General features: G+C 39.6%; 1 protein-coding gene across 8 annotated transcripts in view; it reads right to left on the bottom strand.

Annotated features, from left to right (window-relative positions):
* The window catches only part of LRRFIP2 (LRR binding FLII interacting protein 2), a 658,447-nt gene that overhangs the window by 101,499 nt on the left and 540,490 nt on the right, over positions 1 to 16,458 (bottom strand). For 5 of the 8 annotated variants that reach the window (XM_053714450.1, XM_053714451.1, XM_053714447.1 and 2 more), the window contains 3 exons: positions 13,343 to 13,513; positions 12,964 to 13,056; positions 12,642 to 12,734 (listed from right to left, as the gene is read on the bottom strand). In XM_053714450.1, coding sequence (XP_053570425.1) covers positions 12,642 to 12,734; positions 12,964 to 13,056; positions 13,343 to 13,513 — 357 coding nt within the window. The remainder of the gene's footprint in view (positions 1 to 12,641; positions 12,735 to 12,963; positions 13,057 to 13,342; positions 13,514 to 16,458) is intronic. The other 3 variants (XM_053714454.1, XM_053714453.1, XM_053714452.1) reach the window with 1 other exon arrangement.

Raw genomic sequence — 16,458 nt, 5'->3', positions numbered from 1 at the left:
GAAACTGGATTCGGACACAAAGAAGGTACAACTATCTCCTGGTTAATATTTTTGTTAGAAACAACTTTAGGAAGAAAACCAGGCTTAGTACGCAAAACCACCTTATCTGCATGGAACACCAGATAAGGAGGAGAACACTGCAGAGCAGATAACTCTGAAACTCTTTTAGCAGAAGAAATTGCAACCAAAAACAAAACTTTCCAAGATAGTAACTTAATATCTATGGAATGTAAGGGTTCAAACGGAATCCCTTGAAGAACTGAAAGAACTAGATTTAGACTCCAGGGAGGAGTCAAAGGTCTGTAAACAGGCTTGATCCTAACCAGAGCCTGAACAAATGCTTGAACATCTGGCACAGCTGCCAGTCTTTTGTGTAGTAAGACAGATAAAGCAGAGATCTGTCCCTTTAGGGAACTTGCAGATAATCCTTTCTCCAAACCTTCTTGAAGAAAGGAGAGAATCTTAGGAATTTTTATTTTATTCCATGGGAATCCCTTGGATTCACACCAACAGATATATTTTTTCCATATTTTATGGTAAATTTTTCTAGTTACAGGTTTTCTGGCCTGAACCAGAGTATCTATCACCGAATCTGAAAACCCACGCTTTGATAGAATCAAGCGTTCAATCTCCAAGCCGACAGTTGGAGGGAGACCAGATTTGGGTGTTCAAATGGACCATGAACAAGAAGGTCCTGTCTCAAAGGTAGCTTCCATGGTGGAGCCGATGACATATTCACCAGGTCTGCATACCAAGTCCTGCGTGGCCACGCAGGAGCTATCAAGATCACCGAGGCCCTCTCCTGATTGATCCTGGCTACCAGCCTGGGAATGAGAGGAAACGGTGGGAATACGTAAGCTAGGTTGAAAATCCAAGGTGCTACTAGTGCATCTACTAGAGTCGCCTTGGGATCCCTGGATCTGGACCCGTAGCAAGGAACCTTGAAGTTCTGACGAAACGCCATCAGATCCATGTCTGGAATGCCCCATAATTGAGTTATTTGGGCAAAGATTTCCGGATGGAGTTCCCACTCCCCCGGATGAAATGTCTGACGACTCAGAAAATCCGCTTCCCAATTTTCCACTCCTGGGATGTGGATCGCAGACAAGTGGCAGGAGTGATCCTCCGCCCATTGAATTATTTTGGTCACTTCTTTCATCGCCAGGGAACTCTTTGTTCCCACTTGATGATTGATATAAGCAACAGTCGTCATGTTGTCTGATTGGAACCTTATGAATTTGGCCTTTGCTAGTTGAGGCCAAGCTTTGAGAGCATTGAATATCGCTCTCAGTTCCAGAATGTTTATCGGGAGAAGAGACTCTTCCCGAGACCATAGACCCTGAGCTTTCAGGGATTCCCAGCCCACTAGACTGGCGTCGGTCGTGACAATGACCCACTCTGGCCTGCGGAAGCTCATTCCCTGGGACAGATGGTCCAGGGTCAGCCACCAACGGAGTGAATCTCTGGTCTTTTGATCTACTTGAATCATTGGAGACAAGTCTGTATAATCCCCATTCCACTGTTTGAGCATGCACAGTTGTAATGGTCTTAGATGAATTCGTGCAAAAGGAACTACGTCCATTGTTGCAACCATCAATCCTATTACTTCCATGCACTGCGCTATGGAAGGACGAGGAACAGAATGAAGCACTTGACAAGAGCTTAGAAGTTTTGATTTTCTGACCTCTGTCAGAAAAATCCTCATTTCTAAGGAATCTATTATTGTTCCCAAGAAGGGAACTCATGTTGACGGGGACAGAGAACTCTTTTCTTTGTTCACCTTCCATCCGTGAGATGTGAGAAAGGCTAGAACGATGTCCGTATGAGCCTTTGCCTTTGACAGGGACGACGCTTGTATTAGAATGTCGTCCAAGTAAGGTACTACTGCAATGCCCCTTGGTCTTAGAACCGCTAGAAGGGACCCTAGCACCTTTGTGAAAATCCTTGGAGCAGTGGCTAATCCGAATGGAAGAGCCACAAACTGGTAATGTTTGTCCAGAAAAGCGAACCTTAGGAACTGATGATGTTCCTTGTGGATAGGGATATGTAGGTACGCATCCTATAGATCCACGGTAGTCATAAATTGACTTTCCTGGATGGTGGGTAGAATCGTTCGAATAGTTTCCATTTTGAACGATGGTACTTTGAGAAATTTGTTTAGGATCTTCAAATCCAAAATTGGTCTGAACGTTCCCTCTTTTTTGGGAACTACGAACAGATTGGAATAAAATCCCATTCCAGGCTGGTTTGGGTTGTGAGGCATTACCCTCTTGCTTAGAGGATGCAGAATTAGAGGCTGGTCCATTTCTGCGAAAGGGACGAAAATTAGGCTTATTTTTAGCCTTAAAAGACCTATCCTGTGGAAGGGCGTGGCCCTTTCCCCCAGTGATGTCTGAAATAATCTCTTTCAAATCAGGTCCAAATAAAGTTTTACCTTTGAAAGGAATGTTAAGTAATTTTGTCTTGGATGACACATCCGCTGACCAAGACTTTAGCCAAAGCGCTCTGCGCGCCACAATAGCAAACCCTGAATTTTTCGCCGCTAATTTTGCTTTTAATTGCAAAGCGGCATCTAAAATAAAAGAGTTAGCCAATTTAAGTGCGTGAACTCTGTCCATAACCTCCTCATATGGAGTTTCTCTACTGAGCGACTTTTCTAGTTCCTCGAACCAGAACCACGATGCCGTAGTGACAGGAACAATGCATGAAATTGGTTGTAGAAGGTAGCCTTGCTGTACAAAACCTCCAATTTTTTATCCATAGGATCTTTGAAAGCACAACTATCTTCGATAGGAATAGTAGTGCGTTTGTTTAGAGTAGAAACTGCCCCCTCGACCTTGGGGACTGTCTGCCATAAGTCCTTTCTGGGGTCGACCATAGGAAATAATTTCTTAAATATAGGGGGAGGAACAAAAGGTATGCCGGGCTTTTCCCACTCTTTATTTACTATGTCCGCCACCCGCTTGGGTATAGGAAAAGCGTCGGGGGGCACCGGAACCTCTAGGAACCTGTCCATCTTGCATAATTTCTCTGGAATGACCAAATTGTCACAATAATCCAGAGTAGATAACACCTCCTTAAGCAGTGCGCGGAGATGTTCTAATTTAAATTTAAATGTCACAACATCAGGTTCAGCTTGATGAGAAATTTTTCCTGAATCTGAAATTTCTCCCTCAGACAAAACCTCCCTCATGGCCCCTTCAGATTGGTGTGAGGGTATGACAGAACAATTATCATCAGCGTCCTCTTGCTCTTCAGTGTTCAAAACAGAGCAATCGCGCTTTCTCTGATAAGTAGGCATTTTGGATAAAAGATTTGCTATGGAGTTATCCATTACAGCCGTTAATTGTTGCATGGTAATAAGCATTGGCGCACTAGATGTACTAGGGGCCTCTTGCATGGGCAAAACTGGTGTAGACACAGTAGGAGATGATGTAGTATCATGTTTACTCCCCTCATTTGAGGAATCATCTTGGGCAATATCATTATTTGTGGCAGTACTGTCCTTACTTTGTTTGGACGCTATGGCACAATTGTCACATAAATTTAAATGGGGAGACACATTGGCTTTCATACATATAGAACATAGCTTATCTGAAGGTATAGACATGTTAAACAGGCTTAAACTTGTCAACAATGCACAAAAAACGTTTTAAAATAAAACCGTTACTGTCACTTTAAATTTCAAACAGAAAACACTTTATTACTGAATATGTGAAAAAGTATGAAGGAATTGTTCAAAAATTACCAAATTTTCACCACAGTGTCTTAAAGCCTTAAAAGTATTGCACACCAAATTTCAGAGCTTTAACCCTTAAAATAACGGAACCGGAGCCGTTTTTCAATTTAACCCCATATACAGTCCCAGATACAGTCTTTGCTAAGACCCAACCAAGCCCTGAGGGGAATACGATACCAAATGACGCCTTCTAAAAGCTTTTTCAGAGATTCTTAGATCCACACACATGCATCTGCATGCCCTGTTCTCAAAAAACAACTGCGCATTAATGGCGCGAAAATGAGGCTCAGTCTATGACTAGAAAGGCCCCCTGACTGAAAAAGGTGTCCAATACAGTGCCTGCCGTTTTATAAACGTTCCCCAAGATTATAAATGTCAATTGTTAGCCTAAATTTGAATAATATGCACAAATAAAGCAATCGATTTAGCCCATAAAAATGTCTACCAGTTTTTTAGCCCATAATAAGCCCTTTATTCTGTTTGTTTTTGACTAAGAAAATGGCTTACCGGTCCCCATGAGGGGAAATGACAGCCTTCCAGCATTACACAGTCTTGTTAGAAATATGTCTAGTCATACCTTAAGCAGAAAAGTCTGCTAAGTGTTTCCCCCAACTGAAGTTACTTCATCTCAACAGTCCTATGTGGAAACAGCAACCGATTTTAGTTACTGTCTGCTAAAATCATCTTCCTCTTACAAACAGAAATCTTCATCCTTTTCTGTTTCAGAGTAAATAGTACATACCAGCACTATTTTAAAATAACAAACACTTGATAGAAGAATAAAAACTACATTTAAACACCAAAAAACTCTTAACCATCTCCGTGGAGATGTTGCCTGTGCAACGGCAAAGAGAATGACTGGGGTGGGCGGAGCCTAGGAGGGATCATGTGACCAGCTTTGCTGGGACTCTCTGCCATTTCCTGATGGGGAAGAGAATATCCCACAAGGATGACGCCGTGGACCGGACACACCAATGTTGGAGAAATAAGCATTTAAACAAGGTAAAGAAAGGGAAAATGCATGAACCAAACCATCCATGTAAGGCACTATCTTCTAAATTAGCAAATAGCATTTACTAATTTACACAACAGAAAAAGCCTCCTATAAACGTAGGAGGCATTTTCTATTGTGCTATACAGTCTTGCAATACTAAATGGCAATTGGTCAATTCACACACACAAATAAAATAAAAAAATAGTTAAATTCACAAGCAGTGCACATTGCATACACTAAAGAAAATGACCTAATAGGCACAAAGGCATGCATTTGTAATTGTATTTGTCAGGAACAGACCGCTACGCATTTTTTAAATCAATACACTAAATTAAAACATTTAGGACCATTACAATTAAACAGGTTTCCTTGTCACAAGATCGGTATAACTTCAAGAAGTACATTTACAAATCAGATTACAATATTAAAATAATAATCAGATTATTAAAAAGAAGAAAATAATTAAATTATTTTATTCATCATTATTTATCAATGTGTAGAGACAAAAACATAACAGCCACAGACTCATTTGGCCTAAAATAAAAAAAATAATTTGACAAAAACAAGGATCATGTTAATACCAGTTTAGTCTGGTTCCATGATTTGTATGAGGCAGCTGTAACCTCAAGTATCCTCTATATCCAATGAGCAAACTTCTTTGCTTGGATATTGTTCAGAAAAAACAACCCTAAGGGAATGTTAAAATCCATATGGCAACTTGAAATCCCTTTAAAATACCACTATGGCTCTTAAGATAATGTATTCCTAAAATTGTTCCTGCTGAACCTATTTAAATTTTTGGACAAAAAAAAAGTTATATGGAGAAATCTACTCTTAATAACTAATATAGGAGTATGTTGAGTAACGGGTGATCCCACTAAAAGAAAACACTTCTTTCATGACTTAATAAAAAAAAAGCAAATTGGCAGCCCATGGGCCACAAGTGGCCCTATGCACTTGTTTTTGTGGCCCCTTGATAAAGCAGAACTCAGAATGTGTGCCCTAGATTTTGTAGTCCCAGGAAAAGGCATGTGCTTTGGGTGGTTTCTGGTAGGTGGGTAAAAAAGGAGGCCAAAATTCAAGAGTCATCTGAAAAGGGGGAACAGAACATAGAGGGTCACCTGCATCTTACCTAAAGGGACAATAAAAACTAATATTTTATAAGCATAATATTGAGGTTATTCCCTCACCTCTCCCTCTAGTAGGGGGCGTCTCTGTGTTAAATTGTATCTTTCACTACATTTCAGTGCTGACCGGTTGGCACATGTGCAGTAACTCTTCTTCAGATACCTGCAGTGTAACCTAGGTTCCATAATCGCAGCACCCATGATTAGAGGGAGGTGCATAACATGTATTTAGTGTTTAGTGTCCCTTAAATATGGCCCTTCACCACAGGACATTTTTAGGAAATAATATTAGTGTAAACAGCCATACATTTATATTAAGACTTCTAAAAATATTGATTTGTGGCCCCTATGTGTTAGGAAGTTGGCTCTCAATGACTTAGAGATAGGAAAGTCAAATTTATTCTTGCATAATTCAGATAGAGCATGTTATTTTAAGACCCTTTTAGGTTAAATTTTATTTTAAATGGGCTTTGTTCTCTTGGTATCCATTGTTGAAAGCTATTTACATATCTTACATTAGTGGGAGCTAGCTGGTGATTAGTGCCTGCACACATTTGTATTGTATGATTGGCTACTAGATGTGTTGAGCTAGCTCTTGGTAGTGCATTGCTTTTCCTTCAGCAAAACATATCAAGGGAATGATGCAGATGTGATAAATATAGGGAATATTTTGTCAACTCAAGAGTTTATATGTCCTGTGATATGAGTAACAGATCACCCTGAGATGGATTGCTGCCCATCTGAGGAAACCTCCCACATGGCAGTTCTGCTGTGAACACAACCATGATGGCTAATGTATGGAACCACCATGCTTCATTCATTATTTAATTCCTACAATTTTTTTTTTTTTTTTTTTTTTTTTTTAAAAAGCAGGTAAACACATTTAAAAAAAAAAAAAAAAAAAGTATCCAATTTACATCTATAATCAAATTTGCTTTGTGCTCATGTTATTCTTTGTTGAAGAGATATCTAGATAGATAGCATGCACATGTCTGGAACACTACATGAGGAAATAGTGCTGCCATCTAGTGCTCTTGCTAATGTATAACATTGTTGTAAAACTGCTGCCATATAATGTTGCCGTGCACACTCCTGAGCTTGCATACCTGCTTTTCAACAAAGGATAACAAGAAAACGAAGAAAATTTGATAACAGAAGTAAATTAGAAAGATTTGTTTAATTGTATGCTACATCTGCATCATGAAATAATAATTTTGGGTTTATGTCCCTTTAATGAAAGTGCCATAAAGGCAAGAACACAATCTTGGGGGGGGAAGTATCAGTGTATTCAATATACGTTTTGAATTCTAAGGCCTAGATTTGGAGTTTGGCGTTAGCCGTGAAAACCAGCGTTAGAGGCTCCTAACGCTGGTTTTAGGCTACCTCCGGTATTTGGAGTCACTCAAAAAAGGGTCTAACGCTCACTTTTCAGCCGCGACTTTTCCATACCGCAGATCCCCTTACGTAAATTGCGTATCCTATCTTTTCAATGGGATTTTTCTAACTCCGGTATTTAGAGTCGTGTCTGAAGTGAGCGTTAGACATCTAACGACAAAACTCCAGCCGCAGGAAAAAAGTCAGTAGTTAAGAGCTTTCTGGGCTAACGCCAGTTTATAAAGCTCTTAACTACTGTGCTCTAAAGTACACTAACACCCATAAACTACCTATGTACCCCTAAACCGAGGTCCCCCCACATCGCTGCCACTCGATTAAATTTTTTTAACCCCTAATCTGCCGACCGCCACCTACGTTATACTTATGTACCCCTAATCTGCTGCCCCTAACACCGCCGACCCCTATATTATATTTATTAACCCCTAACCTGCCCCCCACAACGTCGCAGCCAGCTACCTACAATAATTAACCCCTAATCTGCCGACCGCAAAGCGCCGCCACCTACGTTATCCTTATGTACCCCTAATCTGCTGCCCCTAACACCGCCGTCCCCTATATTATATTTATTAACCCCTAATCTGCCCCCCTCAACGTCGCCTTCACCTGCCTACACTTATTAACCCCTAATCTGCCGACCGGACCGCACCGCTATTATTATAAAGTTATTAACCCCTAATCCGCCTCACTAACCCTATAATAAATAGTATTAACCCCTAATCTGCCCTCCCTAACATCGCCGACACCTAACTTCAAACATTAACCCCTAATCTGCCGACTGGAGCTCACCGCTATTCTAATAAATGTATTAACCCCTAAAGCTAAGTCTAACCCTAACACTAACACCCCCCTAAGTTAAATATAATTTATATCTAACAAAATTAATTAACTCTTATTAAATAAATTATTCCTATTTAAAGCTAAATACTTACCTGTAAATAAATCCTAATATAGCTACAATATAAATTATAGCTATTTTAGGATTTATATTTATTTTACAGGTAACTTTGTATTTATTTTAACCAGGTACAATAGCTATTAAATAGTTAAGAACTATTTAATAGCTAAAATAGTTAAAATAATTACAAAATTACCTGTAAAATAAATCCTAACCTAAGTTACAATTAAACCTAACACTACACTATCAATAAATTAATTAAATAAACTACCTACAATTACCTACAATTAACCTAACACTACACTATCAATAAATTAATTAAATACAATTCCTACAAATAACTACAATGAAATAAACTAACTAAAGTACAAAAAATAAAAAAAGAACTAAGTTACAAAAAATAAAAAAATATTTACAAACATAAGAAAAATATTACAACAATTTTAAACTAATTACACCTACTCTAAGCCCCATAATAAAATAACAAAGACCCTCAAAATAAAAAATGCCCTACCCTATTCTAAATTACTACAGTTCAAAGCTCTTTTACCTTACCAGCCCTGAACAGGGCCCTTTGCGGGGCATGCCCCAAAGAATTCAGCTCTTTTGCCTGTAAAAAAATAAACATACAATACCCCCCCCAACATTACAACCCACCACCCACATACCCCTAATCTAACCCAAACCCCCCTTAAATAAACCTAACACTAAGCCCCTGAAGATCTTCCTACCTTACCTTCACCATACCAGGTTCACCGATCCGTCCTGAAGAGCTCCTCCGATGTCCTGATCCAAGCCCAAGCGGGGGGCTGAAGAGGTCCATGATCCGGCTGAAGTCTTCATCCAAGCGGGAGCTGAAGATGTCCATGATCTGGATGAAGTCTTCATCCAAGCGGGAGCTGAAGAGGTCCATGATCCGGATGAAGTCTTCTATCAACGGCATCTTCAATCTTCTTTCTTCCGGATCCATCTTGCAGACCTCCGACGCGGAACATCCTCTTCTCCCGACGCCTACTAGCCGAATGAGGGTTCCTTTAAGGGACGTCATCCAAGATGGCGTCCCTCGAATTCCGATTGGCTGATAGGATTCTATCAGCCAATCGGAATTAAGGTAGGAATATTCTGATTGGCTGATGGAATCAGCCAATCAGAATCAAGTTCAATCCGATTGGCTGATCCAATCAGCCAATCAGATTGAGCTCGCATTCTATTGGCTGATCGGAACAGCCAATAGAATGCGAGCTCAATCTGATTGGCTGATTGGATCAGCCAATCGGATTGAACTTGATTCTGATTGGCTGATTCCATCAGCCAATCAGAATATTCCTACCTTAATTCCGATTGGCTGATAGAATCCTATCAGCCAATCGGAATTCGAGGGACGCCATCTTGGATGACGTCCCTTAAAGGAACCCTCATTCGGCTAGTAGGCGTCGGGAGAAGAGGATGTTCCGCGTCGGAGGTCTGCAAGATGGATCCGGAAGAAAGAAGATTGAAGATGCCGTTGATAGAAGACTTCATCCGGATCATGGACCTCTTCAGCTCCCGCTTGGATGAAGACTTCATCCGGATCATGGACATCTTCAGCTCCCGCTTGGATGAAGACTTCAGCCGGATCATGGACCTCTTCAGCCCCCCGCTTGGGCTTGGATCAGGACATCGGAGGAGCTCTTCAGGACGGATCGGTGAACCTGGCAGGGTGAAGATAAGGTAGGAAGATCTTCAGGGGCTTAGTGTTAGGTTTATTTAAGGGGGGTTTGGGTTAGATTAGGGGTATGTGGGTGGTAATGTTGGGGGGGGGGGGGTATTGTATGTTTATTTTTTTACAGGCAAAAGAGCTGAATTCTTTGGGGCATGCCCCGCAAAGGGCCCTGTTCAGGGCTGGTAAGGTAAAAGAGCTTTGAACTGTAGTAATTTAGAATAGGGTAGGGAATTTTTTATTTTGGGGGTCTTTGTTATTTTATTAGGGGGCTTAGAGTAGGTGTAATTAGTTTAAAATTGTTGTAATATTTTTCTTATGTTTGTAAATATTTTTTTATTTTTTGTAACTTAGTTCTTTTTTATTTTTTGTACTTTAGTTAGTTTATTTCATTGTAGTTATTTGTAGGAATTGTATTTAATTTATTTATTGATAGTGTAGTGTTAGGTTTAATTGTAGGTAATTGTAGGTATTGTATTTAATTAATTTAATGATAGTATAGTGTTAGGTTTAATTGTAACTTAGGTTAGGATTTATTTTACAGGTAATTTTGTAATTATTTTAACTAGGTAGCTATTAAATAATAAATAACTATTTAATAGCTATTGTACCTGGTTAAAATAATTACAAAGTTGCCTGTCAAATAAATATTAATCCTAAAATAGCTATAATATAATTATAATTTATATTGTAGCTATATTAGGATTTATTTTACAGGTAAGTATTTAGCTTTAAATAGGAATAATTTATTTAATAAGAGATAATTAATTTCGTTAGATGTAAATTATATTTAACTTAGGGGGGTGTTAGTGTTAGGGTTAGACTTAGCTTTAGGGGTTAATACATTTATTAGAATAGCGGTGAGCTCCAGTCGGCAGATTAGGGGTTAATAATTGACGTTAGGTGTCGGCGATGTTAGGGAGGGCAGATTAGGGGTTAATACTATTTATTATAGGGTTAGTGAGGCGGATTAGGGGTTAATAACTTTATTATAGTAGCGCTCAGGTCCGGTCGGCAGATTAGGGGTTAATAAGTGTAGGCAGGTGGAGGCGACGTTGTGGGGGGCAGATTAGGGGTTAATAAATATCATATAGGGGTCGGCGATGTTAGGGCAGCAGATTAGGGGTACATAGGGATAATGTAAGTAGCGGCGGTTTACGGAGCGGCAGATTAGGGGTTAATAATAATATGCAGGGGTCAGCGATAGCGGGGGCGGCAGATTAGGGGTTAATAAGTGTAAGGTTAGGGGTGTTTAGACTCGGGGTACATGTTAGAGTGTTAGGTGCAGACGTAGGAAGTGTTTCCGCATAGCAAACAATGGGGCTGCGTTAGGAGCTGAACGCGGCTTTTTTGCAGGTGTTAGGTTTTTTTTCAGCTCAAACAGCCCCATTGTTTCCTATGGGAGAATTGTGTACGAGCACGTTTTTGAGGCTGGCCGCTTGCGTAAGCAACTCTGGTATCGAGAGTTGAAGCTGCGTTAAAAATGCTCTACGCTCCTTTATTGGAGCCTAACGCAGCCTTTATGTGGACTCTCAATACCAGAGTTATTTTTATGGTGCGGCCAGAAAAAAGCCGGCGTTAGTTTTTCGGGTCGTTACCGACAAAACTCCAAATCTAGCCGTAAGTGAATTAAGATTTATTCCCAGTTATAGTACCCAAGATTTATAGTCTTGAGCCTGGTTTGTAGATAGACGCTTGTTTGAGTACTGACAAGGATAATGGACTAAGTTCTTTATCCAGCGTGAAATGTATAATCATCATGAAATGAATGAAAACACAGTTTGTATATCATCATCTTGGCTGACGTAACATTCATATTTTACCAAGTATGGGATTTGCAACATTGTTTAGAACTTGTGGTTCATGTCCTGAAAAATCAGTGAAATTAAACTTTTATGCATGGGCATCCTTCAGCATTTTGGAATTTTCTGTCTCTTAAAGCTGTGCAAACTGACATCCTTAAAGCATATTTGAATGCCTTCATCTACTTCTATTTGCTGTATAAAAAAATGCTACTATTGTGTACAACCTTGTATTTTAAAGGGACATAATACACTAGATTTTTCTTTGCATAAATGTTTTGTAGATGATCCATTTATATATCCATAGTGGTTTTTTTTTTAAATGTATAGTTTTGCTTATTTTTAAATAGCATTGTGCTGATTTTCAGACTCCTAAGCAAGCCCCAAAGTTTTAGGAGTAGACTGTTGTCTACCTACTCCAGCTTGCTCCTGTTTGTGTAAAGGGTCTTTTCATATGCAGAGGAAGGGGGAGATGGGAGTGTCTGCTCTTTTTTGCCTATTTCAGTGGGTGTCCCAGACTAATCTAATCACCAGTGCTAAACTGGGAGTTTCTAAGTAAGTTTTTATACTGGATTTTTAGATCAGTAGCTGTGCATATTCTTCTTCATAGTAGTGTCTATTACATGCAGTTATATGAAAAAATTGTGTATACTGTCCCTTTAAATCCCAGAGTCAAACATTTTGCAGCAGGTAAACAATCTCTAGGCTAATGAAAAAAATATGTATCCAACCTCAAAAAGATTAACATATAGCTTGCTTACACAAGAGAGAAATTGCAATCCAAATTCTAACTCCTCATACATAAAATAACTGAAATAAGCAACCTCAGATTACATTCTTATTGACTGTAGCATCTATGAATCTTTGGACCTATCAAAATGGCAGTATTCACAGGTTTGGGATTTACTGATGTCATTCATAATATGGTGGTCTGCTCCTGACAAATCGTGCATTACTTCTCTAGTCACAATGCCTTTCTTCTGTTCCTACCCCAATCTTTTTATCTTTCCAATTAACTGTCTCCTGTAGGTCATACACCTCCCTTGTTAGTGAGTCTATTTTTTGCTGAAATCTCTGGTTTTCCTGGAGCAAGAGAAAAAAAAAGAGGAAAGAACAAAGGAAAGATAAAGGGAAAAGAAACATAGAATACAGAAAAACAGTAAACTATAAAACGCATTATCTGATAACCATAATCACTTCAAAATAAGATATTAAGCCAATAAAATGTGTTTTATGCAAACAAAATAGTGCTACTGAACAGCTATATAGCCCATTTACACTGGTGCATGCCATTTAAAAATGTAACCTGTACCTCGATGAGTTCATCCCTTTGGCGAATCCCTTCTTTAAGTTCATCTAACTTATGTTGGAGAATGCCGCAGGTATGTTTTTGCCTTTCTAATTCCTATATAAAGAGAGAGAGTCTTTATTAAACAAACATGTATAATCCATTTGATCGATCTTTTTATTTTTACAATAGTCACTAATCTCAAGAAAAGTATAGAACATATTTTTTATTTCGCTCACATTAAAAAAAATTTTTTTTTTAACTCCTTGTACAATGAAATGGTTTATTAGGCAGAAAAGTCTATTTATAGTTTCCTTATAATTTACAAGGGACTTCTATTATTGCCAGATTTATTCAGATACATCAGTGCACAGTTAAATTTAGCAAATAGACCAAGAACAACCTTTGATTTGTCTTCATTTTCTCTGTGATATTCTGCCATCTGTTCCTCCATTTCCTCAATAACATCTTTTAAAGTATCCACTTGATAGCCCAGATTGCTTTTTTCGTTGTCAAGTTGGGCGTTGGATACCATGGCTTTTTTGTATTTTTCCTCTACCTCCACCAGTGATTCCTACAGAGGTGAACAAAAAAAACAGGAGGTGAAAAACTTTATAAAGAAAACGTTAATGCAAAAAATTGTTACACATTAGTTTCAGTACCAGGTTGGTTCTGGGAGACTTCAAAGTAACAGTTTACAAATTATTTGGCAGAAGGTGGTTTGTTTGCTCTTTTTTTTATTTATTATTTTTTAAAAACATGCAGTGAACCTTTCAGGTAGTAAAAAAGTGAAAAGGTATGCATTCTAGTGATGCAAGTGCAGATGACATTTGTGTTAATGGTTTAGTAACATAAGAAAAGACAGAAGCTGGTAAGCATTATTAAAATACATATTTCATATTTGGACACAGGCAGAGAGACAATATATGAGACAATATATATATACAATGGAAGGCACTCACTAGGTCTTGAAATTCAATTTTCCTTTATTGTGACGTTTCAGGGTCACCCACATTCTCAGACAGACATACAGTGTGAACAGTGTTACTCACCCTTATATATATATATATATATATATATATATATATATATACACACACACACACCCTATTTGTTTGGAGCCTACTGCTATGATTTAGCTATACCAAATGTAGGGTGGCATATTTGATTTATCAACCCTATGTACAAGGATTGTCTAACTGCAATCAACACGCAAAACAACAATTAACACCTTCAAGAGTTAGGACATTCCATGCCGTCCTAACAGCACTGGGCTTTAATGCTGTTAGGATGGCATGGAACGTCCTACCTTATAAAGCGTACTTCAGACACCTTCTTTTAAATAATGAAAAATCAGACTGGGGGCATGCCCAGCAGCGGATGCAGTTCCCCATAATCCAATCCCAGCTTTGAAATTACTTTTGAAAACAGAATTTATGCTTACCTGATAAATTACTTTCTCCAACGGTGTGTCCGGTCCACAGCGTCATCCTTACTTGTGGGATATTCTCTTCCCCAACAGGAAATGGCAAAGAGTCCCAGCAAAGCTGGTCACATGATCCCTCCTAGGCTCCGCCCACCCCAGTCATTCGACCGACGGACAGGAGGAAATATATATTGGAGAAACCATATGATACCGTGGTGACTGTAGTTAGAGAAAATAATTCATCAGACCTGATTAAAAAACCAGGGCGGGCCGTGGACCGGACACACCGTTGGAGAAAGTAATTTATCAGGTAAGCATAAATTCTGTTTTCTCCAACATTGGTGTGTCCGGTCCACAGCGTCATCCTTACTTGTGGGAACCAATACCAAAGCTTTAGGACACGGATGAAGGGAGGGAGCAAATCAGGTCACCTAAATGGAAGGCACCACGGCTTGCAAAACCTTTCTCCCAAAAATAGCCTCCGAAGAAGCAAAAGTATCAAATTTGTAAAATTTGGCAAAAGTGTGCAGTGAAGACCAAGTCGCTGCCTTACATATCTGGTCAACAGAAGCCTCGTTCTTGAAGGCCCATGTGGAAGCCACAGCCCTAGTGGAGTGAGCTGTGATTCTTTCAGGAGGCTGCCGTCCGGCAGTCTCATAAGCCAATCGGATAATGCTTTTAAGCCAAAAGGAAAGAGAGGTAGAAGTCGCTTTTTGACCTCTCCTTTTACCAGAATAAACAACAAACAAGGAAGATGTTTGTCTGAAATTTTTAGTAGCCTCTAAATAGAATTTTAGAGCACGGACTACGTCCAAATTGTGTAACAAACGTTCCTTCTTTGAAACTGGATTCGGACACAAAGAAGGTACAACTATCTCCTGGTTAATATTTTTGTTGGAAACAACTTTCGGAAGAAAACCAGGCTTAGTACGCAAAACCACCTTATCTGCATGGAACACCAGATAGGGCGGAGAACACTGCAGAGCAGATAACTCTGAAACTCTTCTAGCAGAAGAAATTGCAACCAAAAACAAAACTTTCCAAGATAATAACTTAATATCTACGGAATGTAAGGGTTCAAACGGAACCCCTTGAAGAACTGAAAGAACTAGATTTAGACTCCAGGGAGGAGTCAAAGGTCTGTAAACAGGCTTGATCCTAACCAGAGCCTGAACAAATGCTTGAACATCTGGCACAGCTGCCAGTCTTTTGTGAAGTAAAACAGATAAAGCAGAGATCTGTCCCTTCAGAGAACTTGCAGATAATCCTTTCTCCAAACCTTCTTGTAGAAAGGATAGAATCTTAGGAATTTTTATCTTGTTCCATGGGAATCCTTTAGATTCACACCAACAGATATATTTTTTCCATATTTTATGGTAAATTTTTCTAGTTACAGGCTTTCTAGCCTGAATCAGAGTATCTATTACAGAATGTGAAAACCCACGCTTTGATAAAATCAAGCGTTCAATCTCCAAGCCGTCAGTTGGAGGGAAACCAGATTCGGATGTTCGAATGGACCCTGAACAAGAAGGTCCTGTCTCAAAGGTAGCTTCCATGGTGGAGCCGATGACATATTCACCAGGTCTGCATACCAAGTCCTGCGTGGCCACGCAGGAGCTATCAAGATCACCGAGGCCCTCTCCTGATTGATCCTGGCTACTAGCCTGGGGATGAGAGGAAACGGTGGGAATACATAAGCTAGGTTGAAGGTCCAAGGTGCTACTAGTGCATCTACTAGGGTCGCCTTGGGATCCCTGGATCTGGACCCGTAGCAAGGAACCTTGAAGTTCTGACGAGACGCCATCAGATCCATGTCTGGAATGCCCCATAATTGAGTTATTTGGGCAAAGATTTCCGGATGGAGTTCCCACTCCCCCGGATGGAATGTCTGACGACTCAGAAAATCCGCTTCCCAATTTTCCACTCCTGGGATGTGGATCGCAGACAAGTGGCAGGAGTGATCCTCCGCCCATTGAATTATCTTGGTCACTTCTTTCATCGCCAGGGAAGTCCTTGTTCCCCCCTGATGATTGATATATGCAACGGTCGTCATGTTGTCTGACTGAAACCTTATGAATTTGGCCTTTGCTAGT

The sequence above is a fragment of the Bombina bombina genome, chromosome 5, assembly GCF_027579735.1.
Source record: "Bombina bombina isolate aBomBom1 chromosome 5, aBomBom1.pri, whole genome shotgun sequence".
In the NCBI taxonomy this organism is placed as follows: Eukaryota; Metazoa; Chordata; class Amphibia; order Anura; family Bombinatoridae; genus Bombina; species Bombina bombina.
The sequence above is the reverse complement of the archived record's forward strand: the minus strand, read 5'-3'. Positions and strand labels throughout refer to the sequence as shown.